This window comes from Labrus mixtus, chromosome 7 (assembly GCF_963584025.1).
Source record: "Labrus mixtus chromosome 7, fLabMix1.1, whole genome shotgun sequence".
Taxonomy (NCBI): Eukaryota; Metazoa; Chordata; class Actinopteri; order Labriformes; family Labridae; genus Labrus; species Labrus mixtus.
Genome location: NC_083618.1, coordinates 7,732,165 through 7,752,972, shown reverse-complemented (window position 1 = coordinate 7,752,972; position 20,808 = coordinate 7,732,165). Strand labels below are relative to the sequence as shown.

The 20,808-nt window shown below is 40.2% G+C and overlaps 2 protein-coding genes across 2 annotated transcripts; one reads left to right on the top strand and one right to left on the bottom strand.

Moving 5' to 3' along the window:
* The first annotated feature begins 255 nt into the window (after positions 1 to 255).
* traip (TRAF-interacting protein) lies at positions 256 to 5,892 on the top strand. The gene is made up of 15 exons (XM_061042486.1): positions 256 to 766; positions 875 to 932; positions 1,044 to 1,127; positions 1,308 to 1,347; positions 1,431 to 1,558; positions 1,684 to 1,778; positions 3,288 to 3,400; positions 3,522 to 3,607; positions 3,702 to 3,791; positions 3,909 to 3,997; positions 4,109 to 4,264; positions 4,354 to 4,399; positions 4,478 to 4,582; positions 4,671 to 4,721; positions 5,554 to 5,892. The coding sequence occupies exons 1-15, from the start codon at positions 669 to 671 to the stop codon at positions 5,659 to 5,661; spliced, it is 1,347 nt and encodes a 448-aa protein (XP_060898469.1). The 5' UTR covers positions 256 to 668; the 3' UTR covers positions 5,662 to 5,892.
* Positions 5,893 to 6,311: 419 nt separating this feature from the next.
* grm6b (glutamate receptor, metabotropic 6b) lies at positions 6,312 to 20,502 on the bottom strand. Its single transcript, XM_061042471.1, has 11 exons — positions 20,144 to 20,502; positions 18,687 to 19,270; positions 14,862 to 15,078; positions 13,826 to 13,961; positions 13,498 to 13,652; positions 13,068 to 13,208; positions 12,746 to 12,946; positions 11,690 to 11,829; positions 10,457 to 11,080; positions 10,065 to 10,376; positions 6,312 to 7,899 (listed from the first exon to the last, which is right to left on the bottom strand). Exons 2-11 carry the CDS (start codon positions 19,242 to 19,244, stop codon positions 7,660 to 7,662), a joined length of 2,724 nt encoding a protein of 907 aa, XP_060898454.1. The 5' UTR covers positions 19,245 to 19,270; positions 20,144 to 20,502; the 3' UTR covers positions 6,312 to 7,659.
* Positions 20,503 to 20,808: the final 306 nt, after the last annotated feature.

Genomic DNA, 20,808 nt, shown 5'->3' with positions numbered 1-20,808 from the left:
ATGGCTATGATAATGGATTAAGGAACACGTCTGTTGTAAAGGGGGGTAGGCTATAATAGGAAACTAGCAGTATTGGGTCATTGTGATATCAAAACCGTCAGGTGGATGAATGACCCTGACCCGAGGATGTAGACTGAGCGGCGATAAACAAGTTCTACTTTATCTGATCAAGGTAGGATTTGCTTTAAATAACATTTCAAAACAATACCCACGTTAACGAGCAGCACCTAAATGCAGCATTAGGGGGCGGGACTTACGTTTGAACGTACAGCGGGGAAACACTGCCGCAGATGTGTTCATGTTAGGTAGAAGTGGTTTGTCTAATGGCGCTAATTCAACTTTACAGTCTATGAATTCAACTAGGTGTAAACCAACGCGACAATATGGATGTTAGCTTTCAATTCAGGGCGGTGCGGTAACTTAACGTATTTGTTTCGAAAGTATCGCAAGGCATTAAAGGGCAACGCTAACGCTAAGGCTAAACAGCATTAGCCTAGCTTATTGGTTACGTCACGAGTGTATGGTCTGTAACGTACTGGCCAACTCTATCGTAACAGCTTGAGCCAAACAAACAAAAAGAGACCTAACACTCACGAATATGCTCAAGTAACACCTTGTGTGTGTGGTTTTCCTTATTATAAATAACAGGCTGACACTCTTACATTAAGATGCCTATCCGAGCATATTGCACTATTTGCTCTGATTTCTTCGACCACTCCAAAGATGTTGCTGCAATCCACTGCGGACACACTTTCCACTATGAATGGTAATCCCATATGGCCATATCTCAATCTACAGTTTTGTTTTTAAATTTTTTTTAAATGTATGTCGTGTTTTAAATGTGGTTTGATTTACTTTCATTGTCTCTGCTAAGCCTGCTCCAGTGGTTTCAGACGGCGCCCACAAAAACCTGCCCACAATGTAGAAAACAGGTAATGTAACATCCAAACACCACCAAGCTGCTTACTTACCAGCAGAGGCTCAACTGGTTGGGTCAAACAGAAGGAAAACGTCAACATACAAACTTGTGTCTTTCTGTATAGGTCAGCACCAGACACATTATCAGCAAGCTGTTCTTTGACATTGGTGGAGAGGAGGAGGCGACAGCGGACCCTGAGAGCTTGCAGGTACTGAACGTAGAGCACCTAAACAAAACATCAGTCTTTATTTTAAGATACATTGATTGTGAGGAGGTGAATCATTGTTTAATATTTCTCTTACGATCAGGCAAGTGATACAGATAGTCATTACACTTCTCATTATATCATAATTCTGTGTTTCTAATTGTGTTTTTCTTCCTTACTTAGAATGAGGTTGATAGGATGAAGGCAATTTTAAGCTCTAAAGGTGAGTAACTTAACAATGTTGTTAAGCATTATTATTTAAAAAAAATAAAGCACATCTTCATAAACTGTCGAACACATTTGTAGAGCGAGACTGGCGGGACAAGCAGAAGGTGGTGGAGGGCTTGAAGGACACTGTGGAGAGGCAGCGGAGAGACCTGGACGGTGTGCGGAAAGAGTTCATGGAAAAGGAGATGCTGTGTTCTGCCCTCAGAGTAAGCTGCCAGTTCTCCTTCAAATAAAACCACATTCTATGCTGACTTGTACTGTTTCTGACATGAGGTGTTATTTATTCTGATTTATGTATATATTTATTTGCTATTTTTTTTCCTTTTCACAGAAACAGATGTCCTACCTTGAGACACAACAGAATGACGTTCAGTCAGCCAAGGAGGAAGCCCGGCGACTCAGGACCAAAATGAAAACTTTTGAAAGGTTTCTTTACTCATACAAGTGCTATCAAATTTTGTCTTCAATGTTCAGCCACACTTTATTTATCTCAAAATTAGGCCTGGGAGATAAAACTATGAAGATAATTATCACAATTTTTTAAATAATAGCAATATAATTTTGATCACACAATTGTAACAAAAATACGATATTTTAACTATTTACAGTCCAACAATAAAAAGAGCAGCGTGCTCTGTAAACTGTGCCGAAGACATGGGCATCTGAAACGGGCAACAACACTAAACCTTTTCCACCATTAGAAACAACATCACCCATAAGAACATACAGAAGGAAAGAAATGACCAAATGTCCCAAACGAGTGTTGGTGGACACTCAGCATGCAGCAGACCAATAAGTGTTACTGCACAACAGAAAACTGTCATATCAGCGTTTTCCAGCACCGTGCTCTGTGCTTATCATTGAGAAATGATGCTCTGTTCAAGTAGAGTTTGTCAAGTTCTGAAAATAGAATAATTTAACCACAATTAACCATCTGGTTTCTTCAATTTTTACTCAGGAGCCGAAATCAGCCTTAAAGGGATACTTCACCCATTTGCAATAAGCTTTGTATCATTAGAAACCTGGTAGTGTTTTTGAATGGTCGCGCCAGCTCAGCAGCCGAGACATAAGGCCTGTCTGTCGGCAGCGATGAGGACGAGGAGCCGGCTCGAGCTGGGGCGGACTGGTAGTGTCTGTGCTCTCACTGTTTGCCTATGGACACGGACATAGAGTCTGTTTTCTGCCAGGAATTTCCAAGATGCTAATTCCTTCTGGAAGAAATCTCGGAATCAGTTGAGGAAACGGCCGTATGTGTTGAAGTAAATATGTCTGTAAATAGAGGACCTTAGTGGGAGTGGCCTGCCGTGCTGTGTATTCTGGTGTTTGGTGTCTCTCATCCACATGAGCCAAAAAGACACTTTCTGCCTTTTCACAGCCAAGAAGGCACCAACTTCCAAATGTATTTCACATATCTACTACATATATGACCCAATGTCAATACAGATTCATGTTTCAACGGGTGAAGTATCCCTTTAACATTTCCAAGAAATAATGATTTGACATTTATCGTGATAATTCTCGATATCGACTGATAGGAACATTTTTATTGCGATAACATTTTTTGTTATATCGCCCAGCCCTACTCAATACATATCATTCTGAAAGTATGAAAAGAAATTGATTGACCCAATTACCTCAATAACGTTAGAATGATGGTCCTCTAAGTATTCACATAAACATTCTTGTATTTGGAGTTGGTGGCTGAAAACAAAAACTGTGTATAGATTAACTAGCAGATACAATAAGGGATTTCATTTTTCAGTTACCTTAGAGACTGTCAGTAAATAGATAATACAAAATTATATTGAAATTATAATATGCAAACCAGCCTTTCTTAAAATGCAATATACTGAACTGATTGTTAATTGAATAATCTGAAAGCTCCTTGTAGTACTGTAGAACCGTGTCTTTATTTTTTGGTTTTCTTTTTTCCAGTTTGGAGGTGTTATTACAGGGCCAGAGAGCTGAGGTGGAGTCCATGATCACAGATATGGGCATCAGCCAAGCAGCAATGGAGCAACTCTCTATCTATGTATCTCTCTCAAAAAGTAAGGAGCCCTCGAGGGCTGTGGATTTTTAAGTGATTTTCACATTCTGTTGTTTAAGGACAAACATAACTTTGATGTCTTCAGTCACTGAGAGTATATCCCCTCCCTTCCTTTTTTAGAGAGTATGATAATCTAAAGGGAAGCCTGAAATCTTCAAATGACATGTGTGAGAAGCTAAAGCGAGAAGTGCTCACCTCAAACAATAAGGTAACTTTATGTTAGAAAGTCACTGCGCTGAGAGAATTCCATTGTTGTATGTGAAATCTTTATAATTTAAGGTTTTTTTTTTGTGTTGTTTAAGTTACACAAAGCCACACTGGAGGTGAAGCAGACCAACGAGGACATGAAGTCACTGCAGAGCGATTTGGCCAATGCTGACAAAGAGATCTCTGTAAGAGAAATCCTTAAAATACGAAGAGAAATGGATGGATGAATAATATAAAATATGCTTTTATTTTAAATCTGTGGAATTCACTTTTGTGTCTCCTGCATGTTTGTCTGTTTGAAGAGTCTGAAGAAGAAAGTGGAGTTTCTGCAGAGGACTCTGAGCACTCCGACACGGACGAATGAAGCCCTGAGTCGACTCGTTTTTGAGAGGTGTGTCTCTCAGCCACCTCACAGAAATGTTCTTACTTTATGTCTTTTATGACATCATCATACACACATCTGTCTGGGAATTACTGACGATTTTTTCTGTTCATCTATCAGCCCAGCACCAATGGAGCTGAAACAGCCTTATCTCCACCACACGGCAGGCAGCGATGATATTGACCTCAATATGACTTATGACGTCACTACGCCTGATAATGTAGCCAAGAAGCCGATGCAGGTCCCATCAAAGAAGATGCGGCTGGACCCTCCAGCGTAAGTTTAACATTGCTGATTTTGGGGGCGTCTTCAAATTGTCTTATATGCTGAATAATAAAACAGAAACTCTCGATTTCTATATTCAGGTCTTCTGTGTCCAAGCACAATGAGAAATGTTCAGCTAAAAGCAAGGTAGGTTTGTAAATGTCACTCACATGGTCCGTTTTAAAATCAATCGTGAATGCCTCTGAATATGATTTCTTACCTCAGGCTCGAGATGAGGAGGAATCCATTGATCCTTTTTTCAGGAACTCGCTCCTCTTCAGAAAGAAGACGTTCGGTAGTATGTTGGACCCTCAGAGGAAGCCAGGCACTGTATGTACTCCAGAGCTTCAGGTCGAATGATACTAAGTGGAAATGATCCCTTCAGTGTTTTGATGACAAAAAATGTTTCTCGTTTCAGGTGAGGACTGGCTATGATGGTTTAGGAGGACGTACTAAATTCATCCAACCTGTATCCTTTTTTCTGTCACTTGGAACATACTTATCAAACCATTGAGGAATTACGTAAACTTTAATTTAGTTAGATTTGACCATTCATCTTGTCAGTCAATAGTTTCATGCTCGATTAGCCATGAAAAAACACTTTTTACTGTCTGTCGGGCAACATGTGGCAGACAGAAGCTGTGGGCAAGTAACTGGTAGATGAAGTGAACAGCTAATACACAAATATTCCTTATGACTTTCAGAGGATCCAAACAGAGTTTAAATACTGGACTTAAGACACACTTTACATGTGTCAGATGTTTAAAACATAATGATTGCTTACACTGCTTTCTTGGCTAGATGTGTTGATACTGTATTTCTAACAGTTGACACTTTTATAAAGTGATATTTCAATGTTGCATCTAACCTTCTTTCACTGGTCTGAACTTATAGAAACAGAATGCAGCTTAAAGCCTCTGCACACCCACACAGGTGTTCGTGATTGAGACTATGCTATGACCTCTTCTCAGGAATATGTGGCTGCAGCCGAGTTTGTTTGAATGACAGCACCACTAACCTGTTAGTTTTGGAGAAACCTTTCTGACAGGAGGACTTGGTGACCTTTTATCACACTCAGTGCTTTCAATGAATCAAAAGATACACTCTCACCATAGTGCCACCAATCACAAACGGTTCCTGGTCTTATCCGCAAGAATGATTTAAAGACGACTGTGTGGGTGTACCAAGGCTTAAAAAATACACTTTAAGAAAATAGTAACAAGAAGTTTTAAAATCCTACATCCAATTTGCATGAAAAAAACATGAACTTTAGCATTCCTTAACCAAGTGTTTCGATGCAGTCTCCTTTGTCAGAGATTCGTCCGCTGATGAAAGCTAAAAGGAAAAAGGTAACCAGGCCCCTTCCCAAGATTGCGACCTGCCTGACATTGGACAGCTTCCTTGAGTAAATGACGACATCCGTGTATCTGCAAAGGGAATCAAAGGACAGATTGCTGCACATGATGAAGCATATTGGTGCTACTCATCACCAAACAGGACTTCATGTTTGAACTTTTATTTCAAAAGCAGTAACTGACCATAAATGTGACACGAGGTTGAGCGTTTGGGCGACATCAGTCAACTTGCTGTATATAGTTTTTTTAAGTGATGACTAGAACTGATGAACGTGTGTGTGTGTGTGTGTGTGTGTGTGTGTGTGTGGTCAGTGTCTCGACCAGCCTTCTACTTGTTGTTTTGTGGGTGTGTGTCATATGTGAGAGACAAAGCCAACTTATTTGGGTCCGTTTGAATGTCAGTACTCTGTTGTATGTCCTTTAAAATCATTGCTGCATCTGTTCTCTTTAATATGTTAAATATTCAGTTATTTTTCTACACTTAAAAAAAACTTCTCCTTGAACACCTACATGTGGATATATTGTAGTTTTTTTTTTTTTTAAAGGTCCTGTCGGGATGTAAACCAACTCAAATGAACAAAAGGTTTTTTTTAAATTAAGGTTTGTGTGGGGTCTGCCATCAAGTCCCTCTTTTTTAGGATTGTATTTACAATGATTTCAATGAGGTGTTTCAGCCTCAAGAGGGCAGTACAGACTTCTATATATTTTTTTCTACACAGATGTCCTTTACTTTGACAAATGCCCTGCAAGTTGATCCATTTGTATTTCAAATCCTACGCCAGTACAGAAAGAAATTCCAAATAAAAGTATTATTTAAAACAGCCTTGATTAAACCTGAGTTAAACATTGTGATGAACTCAAAAGTACACTGCAAATAATAAAATGTCAAATAATACTTTTTAGGGTTTAGCTGATGTGAAATTATTCCTTTTTTTTTTGTTGTAGAAATAGGAATGCAGGGATAGAAAACCTTATCATGGCACCAATTAATCAAATAAAAACATTTACATGAAGCTCTCCGACAAGGTCCCTGTGCCTTTATGTAATAGTAGCTTGTCTGTGATTTAACCATGTTGTCTGACAGGCTGACCTTTGTGCTGATTGCATGGTATTTAAATAAACAATATCAGGAAATCCCAAACTCTGTTTTCTATCATGGAGAAGTAAAAGTACCTAGCAGAACACATGTATCCTGTTCACAATCACCTGTATCCTGTCTGCCGCCATGAATTTACAGATTCCACAATGAAAACTAGTTGGTATAATAACAGTGTACAATACTGTAATTTAAATGAAATACATTGTTGCATTAGTGATTGGATGTTGAACAATTCTCCTGTGAGTGGTTAAAGGAAAGCAATTAATTATAGCTTCCCAGGGGTCTTCATCATAAATAGTAACAGGAGAAGGTCTTGGTGTACTTTAAAAGCTAGTTCCTTCCAGTGCAATCAGAAGAGAAAGTCACGACAACCCGTACAAACAATATTTCAGAACATTCATATACACATTAAACACAATCCATGCAGTGCAACTGGAGCCAGTAAACATTGAACAATGAGCTCCACTGACCCCGAGGGATTCCACACATTTACGTACATCTTCCTGTAGGGCAAAGGTTGCCTTTTTAACTAACGTTGTTTTTCCCTAACAGCTTTTTTTCAGGGAAATTCAACCAAACCATACCTCATTGTCACATTGAGGTGTAAATGTGGATTTGGAAAGTGAAATATCTTCAATGTTGCTGTCCATTCGAGATGGCTCAACATCCTTCACGTTCTTGTCCAGATGTGCTAGAAAGTAGTCCATTTAAAAGTGAGCATTCATTTCAATTATCCCTCAGCCAAGGTTCAGCAGATCAGAATCATTCCAATAAGTAGGAAAACAAATATAATCCTGAAATGTCTTTGCTGGTGTTTCAATCGATAGTCAAAAAGAGGAGAAAAAAGTCAAGTCAAACTTAAGTTAATGTTGATTTTTTTCACTGACATCCTGTAATTTCAGTGCAGTGTGTGCTGTTAGTGTTGAGAACAAGGACCCAGTTTACTTTTTTTTTTACTGTGATCTGTCTGGCACAATCTTGGACTCTCCATTCGGTTTGTCATTGGACTTCTGGGACAGATGTGTGGACACAGTGGCTGCCTGAGCCACGGATTTGAAACTGCGCTTTCTCTTCTGGACGTTCTGCTCAGGGTGGAAGATGATGACATAGACCTTGGGGATGTAGAGCATGCCCAGGGACACTGTAGCACTCAGGCTCATAGACACGGTCAGGGTGGTGGTTTGAATGAACATCTGCAACAGAGAAACAGTCGGTCAGGAAGATCATTTTACGCACACTTACGGCGATACTGCTGAGAAAATCATTGGATTGTGACATAATTCTTTGGATCCCCATCAGTATGCAGTCATTATTGATCAAATGATCTTCCACAGCTTCAATAGATACAGAATATACTGTATGTCACTTCATAGGTTGTCACAGCGCAGTCTTTACAATTTTCATCTCAAAGCACAGGAGGCAGTGTTTTTCTCCTAATGAATGATTTATGACCTGCTATATGAAGTCAGGAAAAGAGGCTCTATTTATGGGCTTTGACCATATCTTCTACTGACTGTTCTTCTCATTGCAAAGCAAACAGTAATAATTTGAAGTGACTTCTCCTGAGATCTGCCTCCAATAAATTATGAACTCATTATTCCAGCAAACGGTATAGGTAATAAATAAATCAAGCCATATGTGCCATAAATAAGATATATTTGTGCCATCAATAAGTCATCAATTGTACACTATCCTCTGCAGCAATGGCACATCTTGGTATCTCACATGATGATGCCTATATCGTTTCTTTCATCATCTCTATTATTCCTTTTATTTGATCGTCTTAATGGTCTCCATTTCTACAAAGAAGCTGTAGAGTACAAAGTGGCTTGTATTCATGAACTTGGCCTAAGGCGAGCAGAGACACTGATTCAACAACAGTGAATGGTTCCTCCATATGTAAACACAGACATCACGCAGGTAGATCATTTTGTCCCACACGTGCTCTTACACATGATTGGAGGATAACAGCCCATCAGCTGGATAAAAGTTAGTGTCTATATATAGATCTTTTTTCAGTGATGATTAATTGAATGGGATGGCTGAATTGGTCTTCAAGGGGTCCCTACAATCCCTCCGCTCAGCTGACCTCCTTTCTATCCAGCCTCCCTTTTCTTAATTCACTTAATTTCCATTTGGAAGAGGTGAAAAGACTTTGAAAGCCCCTCGGGCTTCAATTGTTTCAGCCTGAATGATTCATAATACAGCTCTCTATTAGTCAAAGCATATATGTGTTTTTCAAATATTCCCCTGTCAGTCTTGGACTTAGTGAGGGCAGAAATAGCCCACAAGCTAAATTAAACTCAATAGTCAGTACAGTGACGGCAGGATGTCCTGTGAGTACAGAAGGAAGCAAATGCGATATGACAGACAACAAACTCAGACTTTCCTTTGAACGTCCGAGGGCTTTATTTTCTCTCTTACAGTTACCACATGTTATTGTGTATTGCATAATTCTACAGATCTCTGGGAATTCTCCTCATATAAAAGATCTACAATGTGCTGTGTAAGTCTCCATTATAAATCTCCAGAGGTTAATTTAAACAAAATCTGTACAGGTAAACTAAACTTACCAATAAAAATCAATTGCCCTATCTCTTGATTGTTCAATCAACGATTGCACAATAATGTGGCAATTAACTGAAAACCATAATTAATCTAAGAATAATAATTTGGCAAACTTTATTTTGCTTGTTTTGATAAGTGGATCCATCGCTACAGATCTAAATACGTTATGCTGTTCATTTTTATTGAATAAAAATCAAAATAAAATGCACAATTTAAATATTGAAATTGATGTAACAAGTACTTAAACACATCACTATTGGATGTTGTGTTGGGCCATCTCTCACTACTTAAGAGGTTCAATTAAGGGTAATTAATGTGCATATTAATAAATGATAACCTTCTGCACATGGATTGATATTTCTGTAAATCTTACAGTATCTTTATTTTGGATTCATTTTCGATAACATGCCCTGGAAATGTGTGACAGTTCCAGAAGGCACATAACAGCAACGGCCCTATCAGAGAACAGTGGCAACATATAACTGGATAGTTATTAGTGATGCATTAAGTGAAGCATTCATTTATAAGCAGCAGCCTAATGGCTAAACTGGCACTAATCTCAAGTACATGAAATACTGTTGGGTTGATCAGTTTGTAGATGCCTCACATTAAGAAGTCGTGTTTTGTTAGCAAGTTCTGGATCTTCCACATGACAAATATATTTCCCGCAAAAATGACTTGGTGTTAAAATATTAGGAAACGATAAAACCAAAGTAGTCAGGTGGTGTAGAAGTTCTTTAAATCTGAGAAGAGGTGGCCAGTAATGATTATAAAAATTTGAAATCCCCACCTTCTCAGTTGACTGAGCTGTGCCAAAGAAGATTGGTACAAAAGCAAGCCAGATGATGCAGGTGGTGTACATGGTGAAACCGATGGGTTTGGCCTCGTTGAAGTTCTCAGGAACTCCTCTGCTCTTGATGGCATACACGGTGCAGGTGATCATCAGAACAATACTGTAGCTCAGACAAAATATGAGTGACAGATCGGACATGTCGCACTTAAGAAGTCCACGGGCAAACTCTGGGTTTGGAGGCTTTTGCTCCTCATAGTCAATGATGGTGTGGGGGGGCATGACCCCAAACCAGATGAACACTCCCAGAACCTGAAGAGAAAGGAGCATTAATTACAGTGTAACAAAGGATCTGGATGATGTGTGTGTGAGAGTGGCATTTGTGTGAATACCTGCACTGCGATGAGAATAAAAGTGATTATAAGCTGAGAGGTCGGACTGATGAACTTTGGGGGCGTGACCGACTTCTTGCCCTGTTCGAAGATGCGGTAGATGCGGTTGGTCTTGGTGAGCATGGCAGAGTAGCTGATGCTCATGCCAAGCCCCAGCAGCAGCCTCCTGAAGGCGCACACAGCCACACTGGGCTCTGCTATCATAAGGAAGGTAATGAGGTAGATGAGGAAGATGCCCGTCAGCAACACATAGCTGAGCTCCCTGCCTGACGCTCGAACAATAGGCGTGTCGTTAAAGCGGATGAAGGTGACAATGACTCCAGTGGTTGCCAGGATGCCCAGGATTGCAATGAAGACAGGAATGATGGCCCAGGGGGAGCTCCACTCCAGCTTAATGATAGGTGTGGGCCGACAGCCTGTGCGATTCTTAAACGGCCTCATGTCGAAGGGGCACATGTCACAGGAGAACTCATCCAGGAGGTACTGGTAGCCATCACAGAGCTCGCAGTGCCAGCAGCAGGGTACACCTTTGACCATCTTTTTCCTCTCTCCAGACTCACAGGGGAAGCTGCACACTGACTCTGGGATCTTACGGTCACCACCTGACCACTGCATGTCCTCAGGCTAGAGTGGATGTAAAACACACACATTGTGTTATTGTACATGAAGGATAGGCACTGGGAACGACAATGTAGAAAGCTAGGCCTTGCTGTCATTAATTCAGGCGGACACTGTTTGGATTAAGCCTTTAAACACTAATTGGCTGTTCCTTACTAATTTTAGAATGGAAACAAATTTCTGCCACATCAGCGTAATCTAATGTGACAGGGAATCAGGGTCAAATGTCGAATTAATTGGCTGAAAAGCAACAATATGGCTCTCATTCTGGATATCTGGCATTAAAATAATGTTTTGTCTGCTAGTTTGAGCATGTCTAGCATTGTGAGACTTAATACCACTTTTACGCTGTAGCAATAGCTTACATTAGGTTAGCTTAGCTTAACATTTAGACAAGAAGCGTAGACATAGGAAGCCTATTACTGGCTGGTTTCAGACAGTACTGCCACAAAATACACACACTTATACAGACACACAGCCGACAGTCTTTTATGAGCTAACTTGTCTCTGGCTATAGCTTTATAGTTAGCCAACAAACACGACAGTGGTATCTTACCAAAATGTCTAACTCTCTGTAAAAGTTTTACCTCAAATAGACCAAAAATAAAAATTTACATCGATTCGGAGGTGGTTTGTCCACTGGCCGATGACCCTGTAGCCAGGGTTGGTGACGTTTGATAGTTGGTACTGGAAGATGTCATAACGACCAGGAGCGTCTCCGTTCTCATTAAACATCACTCCAGTTCCTGCACTGCCTGTTTGATAGAGACAAAGTTTTAATGACCTGTGTACGTCCAATAAAGCAAAGTAGTGAGTCAGAGGGGATAAGGCTTTTAAGCTCTTTAAACAGTTTTGACTTGCCACTGTAACTTTGCTAAATGTTGCTAAGTGCTCATGATGGATTAATGTTGGGTCTTCTTAGAAAACATGACAAAGTGTAAGTGTCTTGAGATAACGCTTGTTGTGAATTGGCGATATACAAATAAAGATTGATTGACTGATTGTTTGATCCCCATCCTCAGTGGCAGGGAAAACACCCACACAAAGTTGAATACAGCTTGTGTTTGCTTGCTTCAGTCTTGTGCAATCATGTGAAAGCTGAGTGCAGGAAGCTCTTTAGTGAAGGCTCTACACCATGCATACAGTTATCCAGTGCACTCTGCTCTGTTGCCCTAACGTGATTGAATGTTGGTCTTAGGTCCCTGCAGGCGCTCACACAGAAAATCTTCCATACAAGCCAAGGTCATCCAGCAAGAGGAGAGCAGTAAATAGGATGCTTTCATAGAACCCTTTTTTTCTTTCTTTTTCCAAACTGTGATTTATTTATTTTTTAAATGAAAGACGAGGATGAAAAGCGGGAGCATTGTGTATACAGAAGAGCGAGGAGCCTGCCCTAGGGTAGGGACGTACTTTGAAGAAATATGCTGTATTCTGTGCATTAGCAGAAACATTTCAAGGCCTCCGACTTGAAGCTGACCTTCCTTTTCTTTTTTTCTTTTTTTAAATTTGCTCTTTTTCAAACATTCTGTATTGATGAAGAGCATCATACATTTCCTAATTGGAATTTCTTCACCAATGTGAAATAGAAATTTTCAAAAATGAAAATGAAACAATGGAGTCTGAATTTACAACCTGCCTGAAAAGAAGAAAAATGTCATGTCGTAAGCTCACCGTTAAAGTTGACAGAGCGAATGTATTGGAGGAGCATCTGTCCCTCCACGGGGTCCATCTTCTCACAGACACCCATGGAGCCAGGACATAAGTCCAGGTGCATGCTGTGTAAGGCATGGGCCATAGCATACACAGCATCTATCACAAACTGTACCTTGCCCTCCTGCTCGTACTGAGAGTCCTGACTGATTCTTTCCTCTCCTGAGAGATGACAAATATCAAATGCAGCAATGATGAAAACACTCAAACACTATCAAACACAGAACTACTTCAGTTTAGAGTTTAATCTTCAAAAGACTTCCATAAACTGTAGCCTGCTCACCTGTACATTTTCTTCTGCCAAGTTCATACTTAATACCAGGGCGTGTTAATTTGCACTTGAAGTCATCCTCCCAGAATTCTGCAAACCAGATGTTTCTTCTGTTGTTTTCTAAGGATCTTGACATGAAGTACTGGTCGAACGCTAAACAGTTTCACAATCAAGACTTAATTTCATGTTTCATTAAAGTGTCATGCAATCTTTGACAGCACATTACTCAGATTCATATTAATCTATAAATAATAATGGTATCATTGAATCATTTGAGGGAGTGGGCAGAAATATCTAGCGTCTATCACCATTAATCATTTCCTTTATTTGTTGCATTGATATTGGACTCATCTATCACTGTCGTTTGTCACAGTCTATTACAGATATTACTTTTGCCTTGAGTTTGTTACAGATACATTTTGATTTAATAGTGTTGCCCTACCATCAATGGATGCTCTTTTGGGCAGGATGGTGACAGCGCCTTCAGCCACCTCCTCCTGGTCTTGAATGGGGGAGTTTTTGGCCCCCCAGCTGTCCGAGCCAACAAACAGGAAGTGGCCTGTCAGGTTGGCCGTTTTGGCCGCCTGCAACACCCGTCTAAAAGAGGACAGATTTTACACTTCATTGTATACCTTCTACCTTACGCACTTGCAAGATACCAAGTGTGGTCATCAAAAAAGAGAGATTTGGCAATTAAACCTGAAACAGTATTGTTAAGCCCAGTTTGGTTTACTTCCTCTAAAGATGATGAGCAGCTGAGCTTGACTCACTTGATGTCATCCTCGTTGGCAAAGATGATGACCCCACGAGCGTTAGAGGTCTCCATGAGTCTCTTGATGATCTTCTGAAACTCTCCTGGTCTGGGCTCTCTGGGAATCTTTATGGACTGTGCAATACACAGCCCACCTGTGTCACAGACATTGGGACTACTTAATGTGGCATAATTTCACATGCTTGTTTTTCTAATTCACAGCACAGAAATCTAATTTAATCATAGCTGAAAGAACATTATAAGTTGCCATGTATTGAAATTGCGAACATTTACACCTCAGATCTGAATGAAGTAGATCTGAATTTTCATAAAACACAAATCATGAAGAATTTATTCCAATGCCTTGGTTTTTGTCTTAGCATCTAGCAAGGTTGACAGTCCCATCAGCATTGTCATTTTTTAGCATTGCTACTTGCGAAGAAAACTAAGGTGGTTAACATTATAAACATGAAAGCTGCTTAGCAAGTGCATTGTCACCAGTGAGGTCGTAAGAATGCCAAAGTTAGCGTTAAATGTTTGCTCAAAACATCACTACAGCATTTTTAATTAATCTACAGCAAAACTAGAAAGCATATAATTGTTACTATGTTTCCATGTTACTGATGATAGTACCAAACATAGAGTACAGTCGGAGCATGATAACACTCAATAACCAAAAATATTGATCAGAATTAAAAGTCGTAAAGCAAAAGTCAAGAGCTAATAAGGCTGTGTTAAATCATGAAGAGAACATGAATGTCTGTGTGTACCTCTTTTTAAGGCTATTTAATTGTCATCGTCGGCACTTGAGGAAAGGTAAGGGGATTATCAAAGTCATTAGGATAAGAATCCTCTTTGAAATCCAGAAAAGTCAAGATGTGAGAGTGTAAAGAATCCAATAGTTGTAAGATTTTAGTTCACACCAAAGTGGTGTATCAACTGCATCACTAGCATGTCCAAAACAAATTGTAGTCTTCAAATGAGCAATATAAATAAATGAGTAATGCCTTAATGTTATGGCAGTGAATTCATATTAAAACAGGAAGATACACAACCTGCTTCACGGGATATCTGGAGGAAGGCATCCACACCACTCTCTCCATAGTTGCCCTCTGAGGCCAAGGTGGAGACATAGTTCCAGCCCATGGCTTTGACGATGTCCACCATGGCTTGGGCTTGGTAGGAGTCCGGAGGCACCACGCGGGAGAAGAACTCATAGCGGCTTTTGTCGCTCAGCTCTGGGGCAGTGGAGGCATAGCTGATCTGGGGGATCTGAGACACGCATATGGGTGAGCGGTGATGAAAGGGTCCAGTCAAGTGGAAAAATTAAGCATCTCTGACTGTAAAGCTGATCTAAGCTACAAAAGGTAAAAAGAATGACTGGAAGAGGCAGTGACCCATTTCAGAGGATGATGCACCGCTTACTCACAGAACCTTAACAGTGTCAAATGGAGGACTTTCACATTAGTGCTGACAAGTTGCAGTACATAAAAAAACAAAAATATGAGTATAATAAAGATTTATAATATTTTGTAGGGCCTGTGTTCTCCTTTGTTTAGACAACTTTCACAGCACGGTTTGCTCAGGGCCGGTTTGTGCTGAAGATATAACGTCACAGTGAGATACAGATGGTAGAAACCACAGCTGTAAAAGCATTTGTTTGCAGGGAAAATGGATGAGAAGATTAATTTACTGGTGTGCTACTTCTTTAATGACACAGTTTATGTCGATAGTCTCAACCCTGACCCTGCTAATGCCGGTCCCCCAGCATGGCTTAACACCGGGCCCTCTGAAGGGGACGAGGAGAGAAAGGTAGACACAAGGGGTAGTGAAGGGAGAAGGAGAGAGGAGTGAGAGAACCATTTCACAGATTATCTGGAAGGATTATAGGGGTTTTAGTCAAATTACGTTAAGCACAGTGGGAGAGACAGAGATCAAGAGACTGGGAAAAAGGCTAGCATTTCTCAGCTGTAAACCATACAATATATTTAATTCTGATGGCCACGTGCATCTTCGATTTACTCCAGTGTCAACTTGAAATTACCGGTAACATCTTCAACCAGGATTGATATTAATCTAAAAAAAACTCCTTCCATCACTTTTTGCCTAGTCCGCTGTCTGACTTGACAAGTGTCCAGAAAATCGTGTGTCAGTGTCAGCGAAGTGCTACGGTTTATTTGCATACAAATTTGTAATTAACAAGGAAACACATAATCCTTTCCAAATGAATCCTGTAGAAGCATCTGCACCAATTCACTTTGTAAAATCAATGAGCCGTATCAGTAACAAGTATCCTCTTACTATCCAGCACTGCTGAACTCTTGTCACTGTCAGTAAATAGACCAGATAGTGGATATTCTGTGTTCCAGGCCAAGGAAACATGATCGTGGTGTAGCCCTGACCTAAAGGCCCGATAAAACAAAACTAAAGGTTAAACATGGGAGTGTGTGAGTTTCAGATGTCATGAAAAGGTGTACCTGGGATGAAAAAATGAATGTTGTATTTTTTTACATTTCAAATCGCTTTGTATTTACAAAAGACTATATATAATAGTCTTACGACTGATTATGATTACGACTTTAAATAGTGCGTTTTTGTATTGGATTATACTAAATTGAATGTATTATTATAAATAGACCACCAGCCATAAATCCTTAATAATATGAATACATAGATACATGTTGATACATTTTTTAATCTAAAAATGGCAATGATGCTTTACATCTATATAACCATTATTTTCAAATTGCTTTTCTTTACTGACCAGCGGTAAAAAAAAAAAAAAAAAAGAGGAAACAATATTAATTTCACAGTAATGTAAAAGAGAGTGCATCAAAAAGTCCTTAAATCTTTGTGTTTGGATGTTTAAATTAGAGTATGTATAAAATCTACTGAAATCAGTGACACAGTTATTCATGTTTATTTCATTGCGTGTAGCCCTCTCCTTGCTCGAGTTAGTCTTCTGATTAATGTAATGTTATTTCACCACCTGAGTATAAAAACCCCTGATATTGTTCAAACTTCATAAACTGCAACAGAGATAGACTGCTAATGGTAATAATTAAGCTACAGTTTCAGTTTCAACGTATCAAAGCCAACATGATGAGAGAATGTATGGAGAACGATAAAGCATCTCCAGCTCTGGCTTGGAGCAGATGTTCAATGTAAAGTTGATATGATTCTAGAAGCATCCGCGGTCCGGAGAGCAGCACATATGGATAGCAGGAGGAAACACACCATTTAGCTAAATCTACTCCACACCGTCTACGCTACAAGATGCTGTTATCCCAGAACCGATGTCATCCCGCTGCCCTGATGCTCTATTTTCAGCCCAGGGTCCTGAGCTGCTGAAAGGGGCTTAGTGGAGGTTGGGATCTATAATTCTGTAGTTAACATCTGCCTGTATGAAAGCTGTGCTTCTCGGCTCTCAAGCTAACATCCTCACTATAGAGACTGCCTCTAAGAGGAGCACTAAGACAGGTATAGATTTCATACATGTAAAAAACAATTTGGCCAATTTGATCCTGACAAATGTTTATCTAAAGACGTTTCTAGATTTCTGGCAGACTGTGTCAGTAAATTTATTGGAACATGACATAATGTGGGATTTACACTGACTCAATGCCCCATCATCACTGTAAGCAGTGTAATCAATTATCAAGGGTCAATCATCTGTAAAAAAAAAAAAAAAACTGGACACTGAACCCATTTAACGGATTAGCGCGCTGAGACTAACCCTAACCATGGACTTTGAATCCTGGGACATGGATCGACTGTCGACACGGTAACACTGTCAAATAATTGATTTTTTTAAATCATGTGTTTCAAAACCAGAAGCAGGTTACATATGTGTCTCTATGCATAGCAGGGAACAAATGATGTATACCAAGGAAACATTGTTAAACTAGGTTTGTAGAATCCATAACTGAACTGCAATTGAACTTCTCCATGGCCATGTTTAAGAATACACTCATGGTGACCCCTTCATTATCTAGGAGTGGACTTCAAATCAAAGACACCTTTGATCACCTGTACATCTTGGCCATCAGCTGTTGCTTAAATCAATGACATGAACAGGTTTGTCAGTGAAACGGGGGATCAAGTTCAGCTAGTTTGAGTCTAAAGACTACCTGTGTTAGTGTGTGTTCATGATATGGTAAGTCCTCTATCTTAGCTTAGCTGGTGACAAGGAGAGATGTTCAATACTTGAGCAAGCTGATCAAGTTGGTTTGCTAATGTTGCAGTTATGTGAAACAAGATCTTCACACTCAATCACAATGCCACTGCCTATATCTGAATATTCAAATGAATATGTTACATACACTCTGTTGTTTAGAGGCATGCTTCTCACACACATAGGCCCGGAAAACACACATGCACAAACAGGACCTATGGACATGCTTAAATGGAGAGATGTCAGAGTGGGGCTGCTACACACTGCTCTGTAGGAGGTACGCCAGAGCTGTTGGGGGGGTCCGGTGCCTTGCTCAAGGGCATCTCGGCAGTACTCGGGAAGTGACCTGGCACCTCTCCAGCTACCAGACCAATTTGAATGAATGAAAGTAAGAGAGAATATATTTCAAAATATTATATTCAAAATATCATAATTTGGTTTCAATTTTTAACAGTTTTTTATCCCTTCAATCATTTAAGGCCACCTTTAATTTATCTCAGGGTGATGCATGAGGATCCCCACTCCCAGACAGAGAGCCTTCTCTTTAACCCATGTGTGTCTTTATCCTTATTTGGGATTCATTTGGGTAAAAAAGTAGTTAATGGCTTTTACCTGGATTCCCTCCACTAGTTTACTTAATGAACAGAGGAATTGAGTAATATAACTATTTTATGTCAACAAAAACAAGAAGGAAAAAGAAACTCACAGAAAACAATCTGAGCACGTTGGCCACCATGATGGACACTGAGCTGCCAGATGCCCCGATCACTCCAACCACTCTCTCAGGTTTTGGGATGATGGGAGGCTCTCCGTTTGAGCAGCGCACATCTGATGTGTCCTTCTGAATGAGGGCCTGCACAAAGGTAAGCGACTGTTCCAGGGCGTAGGTGTCTCTGGAGCAGGTGTCAAGGATCCGGGCTCCCAGAGTGATGTTAGGCAGCAGGTCTGGGTCACTGTTTATCTGGTCCAAGGCGTACAGCATGGCCTCCAAACGATGGATCCCCTTTTCTCTCTTGACATCACCGCAGGGCACCCCAGCAGGACCCCGGGAATGCACAGGGAACAGCCCCCCTAAGGTGATGTCGCCCTCGATTTTGATGGACTGGGGCTGGGTGCCCTGCTGGGCCCAGGAGCCTGGCCCGATACCCACCAGCAACACCCACATCAGCTGGAGCCATATTTGGTGTCCTGAAGGTGAACTGAACTGACGGGATAAGCAAGCTTCTGATGTCATGATGATGACCAGCAGAGGTACTGACAACATCCAGCCACTCCCTCTACCTTTGACACCTGAGGGCATTCAGAGACAGTCCTTCATCACTTTGTAATCTTTTTACATTAAATGAATAGAAAACACAACATTGTAAATTTGGACCTTTCAATAGATCTGCAAGAGGTAAAACAGATTTTTGAAGGTTTCTCCCTTTTCTTTACATCATTTTTGTGCCTTATTTTGGTGAATTATATACAACTTTGAAAATATCCATGAAAGCCACATGAAATAAAAGTTACATCTTTGGACACCATAGATGGTCTGTAGTTGAGGAGAAGATTTTAGCCCGCATGCAGGATGAGAGTGTGCAGAAGAGTGAAAGTTGGAAGCTTTTATCATGGAGAGCTGAGAGCCCATGATGGAAAACACTATAAATTTTGCAAAACACAAAACATCTACAACGGCTTTACTGCATTTCATGCTCCAAAAGTTGGAGCAGATTCATTGTAGGATTTTTTTGCATGAGGATCATTGAAAAAGGATCCCACACACAGTGAAAAAAAGATTTGATCAGGTGTGTGAATATATTTAAAGTTTGGCAGCAGATTTTGGTCATAAAAAATTATATAGGGGTAAAGTATTTAAGTTAGTCAAAATGTCTTTTATAAAACGAAACCTATATGCCTACAGATTGATTTTTTTTTTAAATTGCTATTCTTACTGAAAGTCACATGTATGATGTTCAATCTGTCTATATTTACATAATGCTCTGTGAAGTTGGAAAAAGAGAAAAGTCTTGGAAAGATTATTATCAATAAGATCATAATAGAAATCTGCAGCAGTCTAAGCTTCAATTATCAGTCAACTGTTGCAGAAAATGTACTTTTCAAATCTTTAATTACAGGCAATCTGCAAGTATAGAAATGTCTTCATGACAAAGACTAACTTACCTGTCCATTCTTCATCGACCAGTCTTCAGTATATCCATCCCATGAACTCTTCCAAACAGGCCTCTGTCCATGGTGCGAAACGTGACTTTATATTTAGAGCCACGACTATCCTCTCCTCACCAAAAGTAAATCCTCTGTCATCTCAGACAGCCGCTGTGCACTCTCCAAAATAACCAGAACACACTGAGAACTGTACACTAAAAATAATTAAAGACAAAATGATAACTGTGATTTTAAAAGCTTCAGGCTGTATTATCATGGCAGAGTCTAGGAAAAGTGGTGGAAAAGTGCAATAAAACAGCAGTGAGATTCTACAAATCATTGGCAAATCCCTTAAAAGCTCTCTCTCTCTCTCTCTCTCTATCGTTCGTTTTCCTCTGCGTGCATCTCTGTCCAGGCACTCCCCCCAGCATCACCACCCCCCTTTCTCTCTCTCTCTCTCTCTCTCTCTCTCCCTCCCTCTCTCTCTCTCTCTCTCCCTCTCTCTTTTGAACTCTCTCCTTGCTCGTTCTGTCAGCACACTAATGGCCACGGATTGGGATTATCATGCAGGCGTCTGTGAAGAAAGCACTAGGTGCACTAGCCCATTTCTTTTTTTCATACAGCTAAACCAAATATCCCCCACCCCCACCGCCCCAACAACAGTATGATGGAACTCTGTCACT

Excerpts from the sequence above, each read along its gene's own strand:
- traip (XM_061042486.1), top strand. The coding sequence starts at position 669 with ATGCCTATCCGAGCATATTGCACTATTTGCTCTGATTTCTTCGACCAC. Across the intron at positions 1,779-3,287 it reads AAAATGAAAACTTTTGAAAG|TTTGGAGGTGTTATTACAGG; the intron begins GTTTCTTTACTC and ends TCTTTTTTCCAG. Across the intron at positions 3,998-4,108 it reads AGTCGACTCGTTTTTGAGAG|CCCAGCACCAATGGAGCTGA; the intron begins GTGTGTCTCTCA and ends TTCATCTATCAG.
- grm6b (XM_061042471.1), bottom strand. The coding sequence starts at position 19,244 with ATGTTGTCAGTACCTCTGCTGGTCATCATCATGACATCAGAAGCTTGC. Across the intron at positions 12,947-13,067 it reads TGGCAGAAGAAAATGTACAG|GAGAGGAAAGAATCAGTCAG; the intron begins GTGAGCAGGCTA and ends GTCATCTCTCAG. Across the intron at positions 10,377-10,456 it reads TTATTCTCATCGCAGTGCAG|GTTCTGGGAGTGTTCATCTG; the intron begins GTATTCACACAA and ends CTTTCTCTTCAG.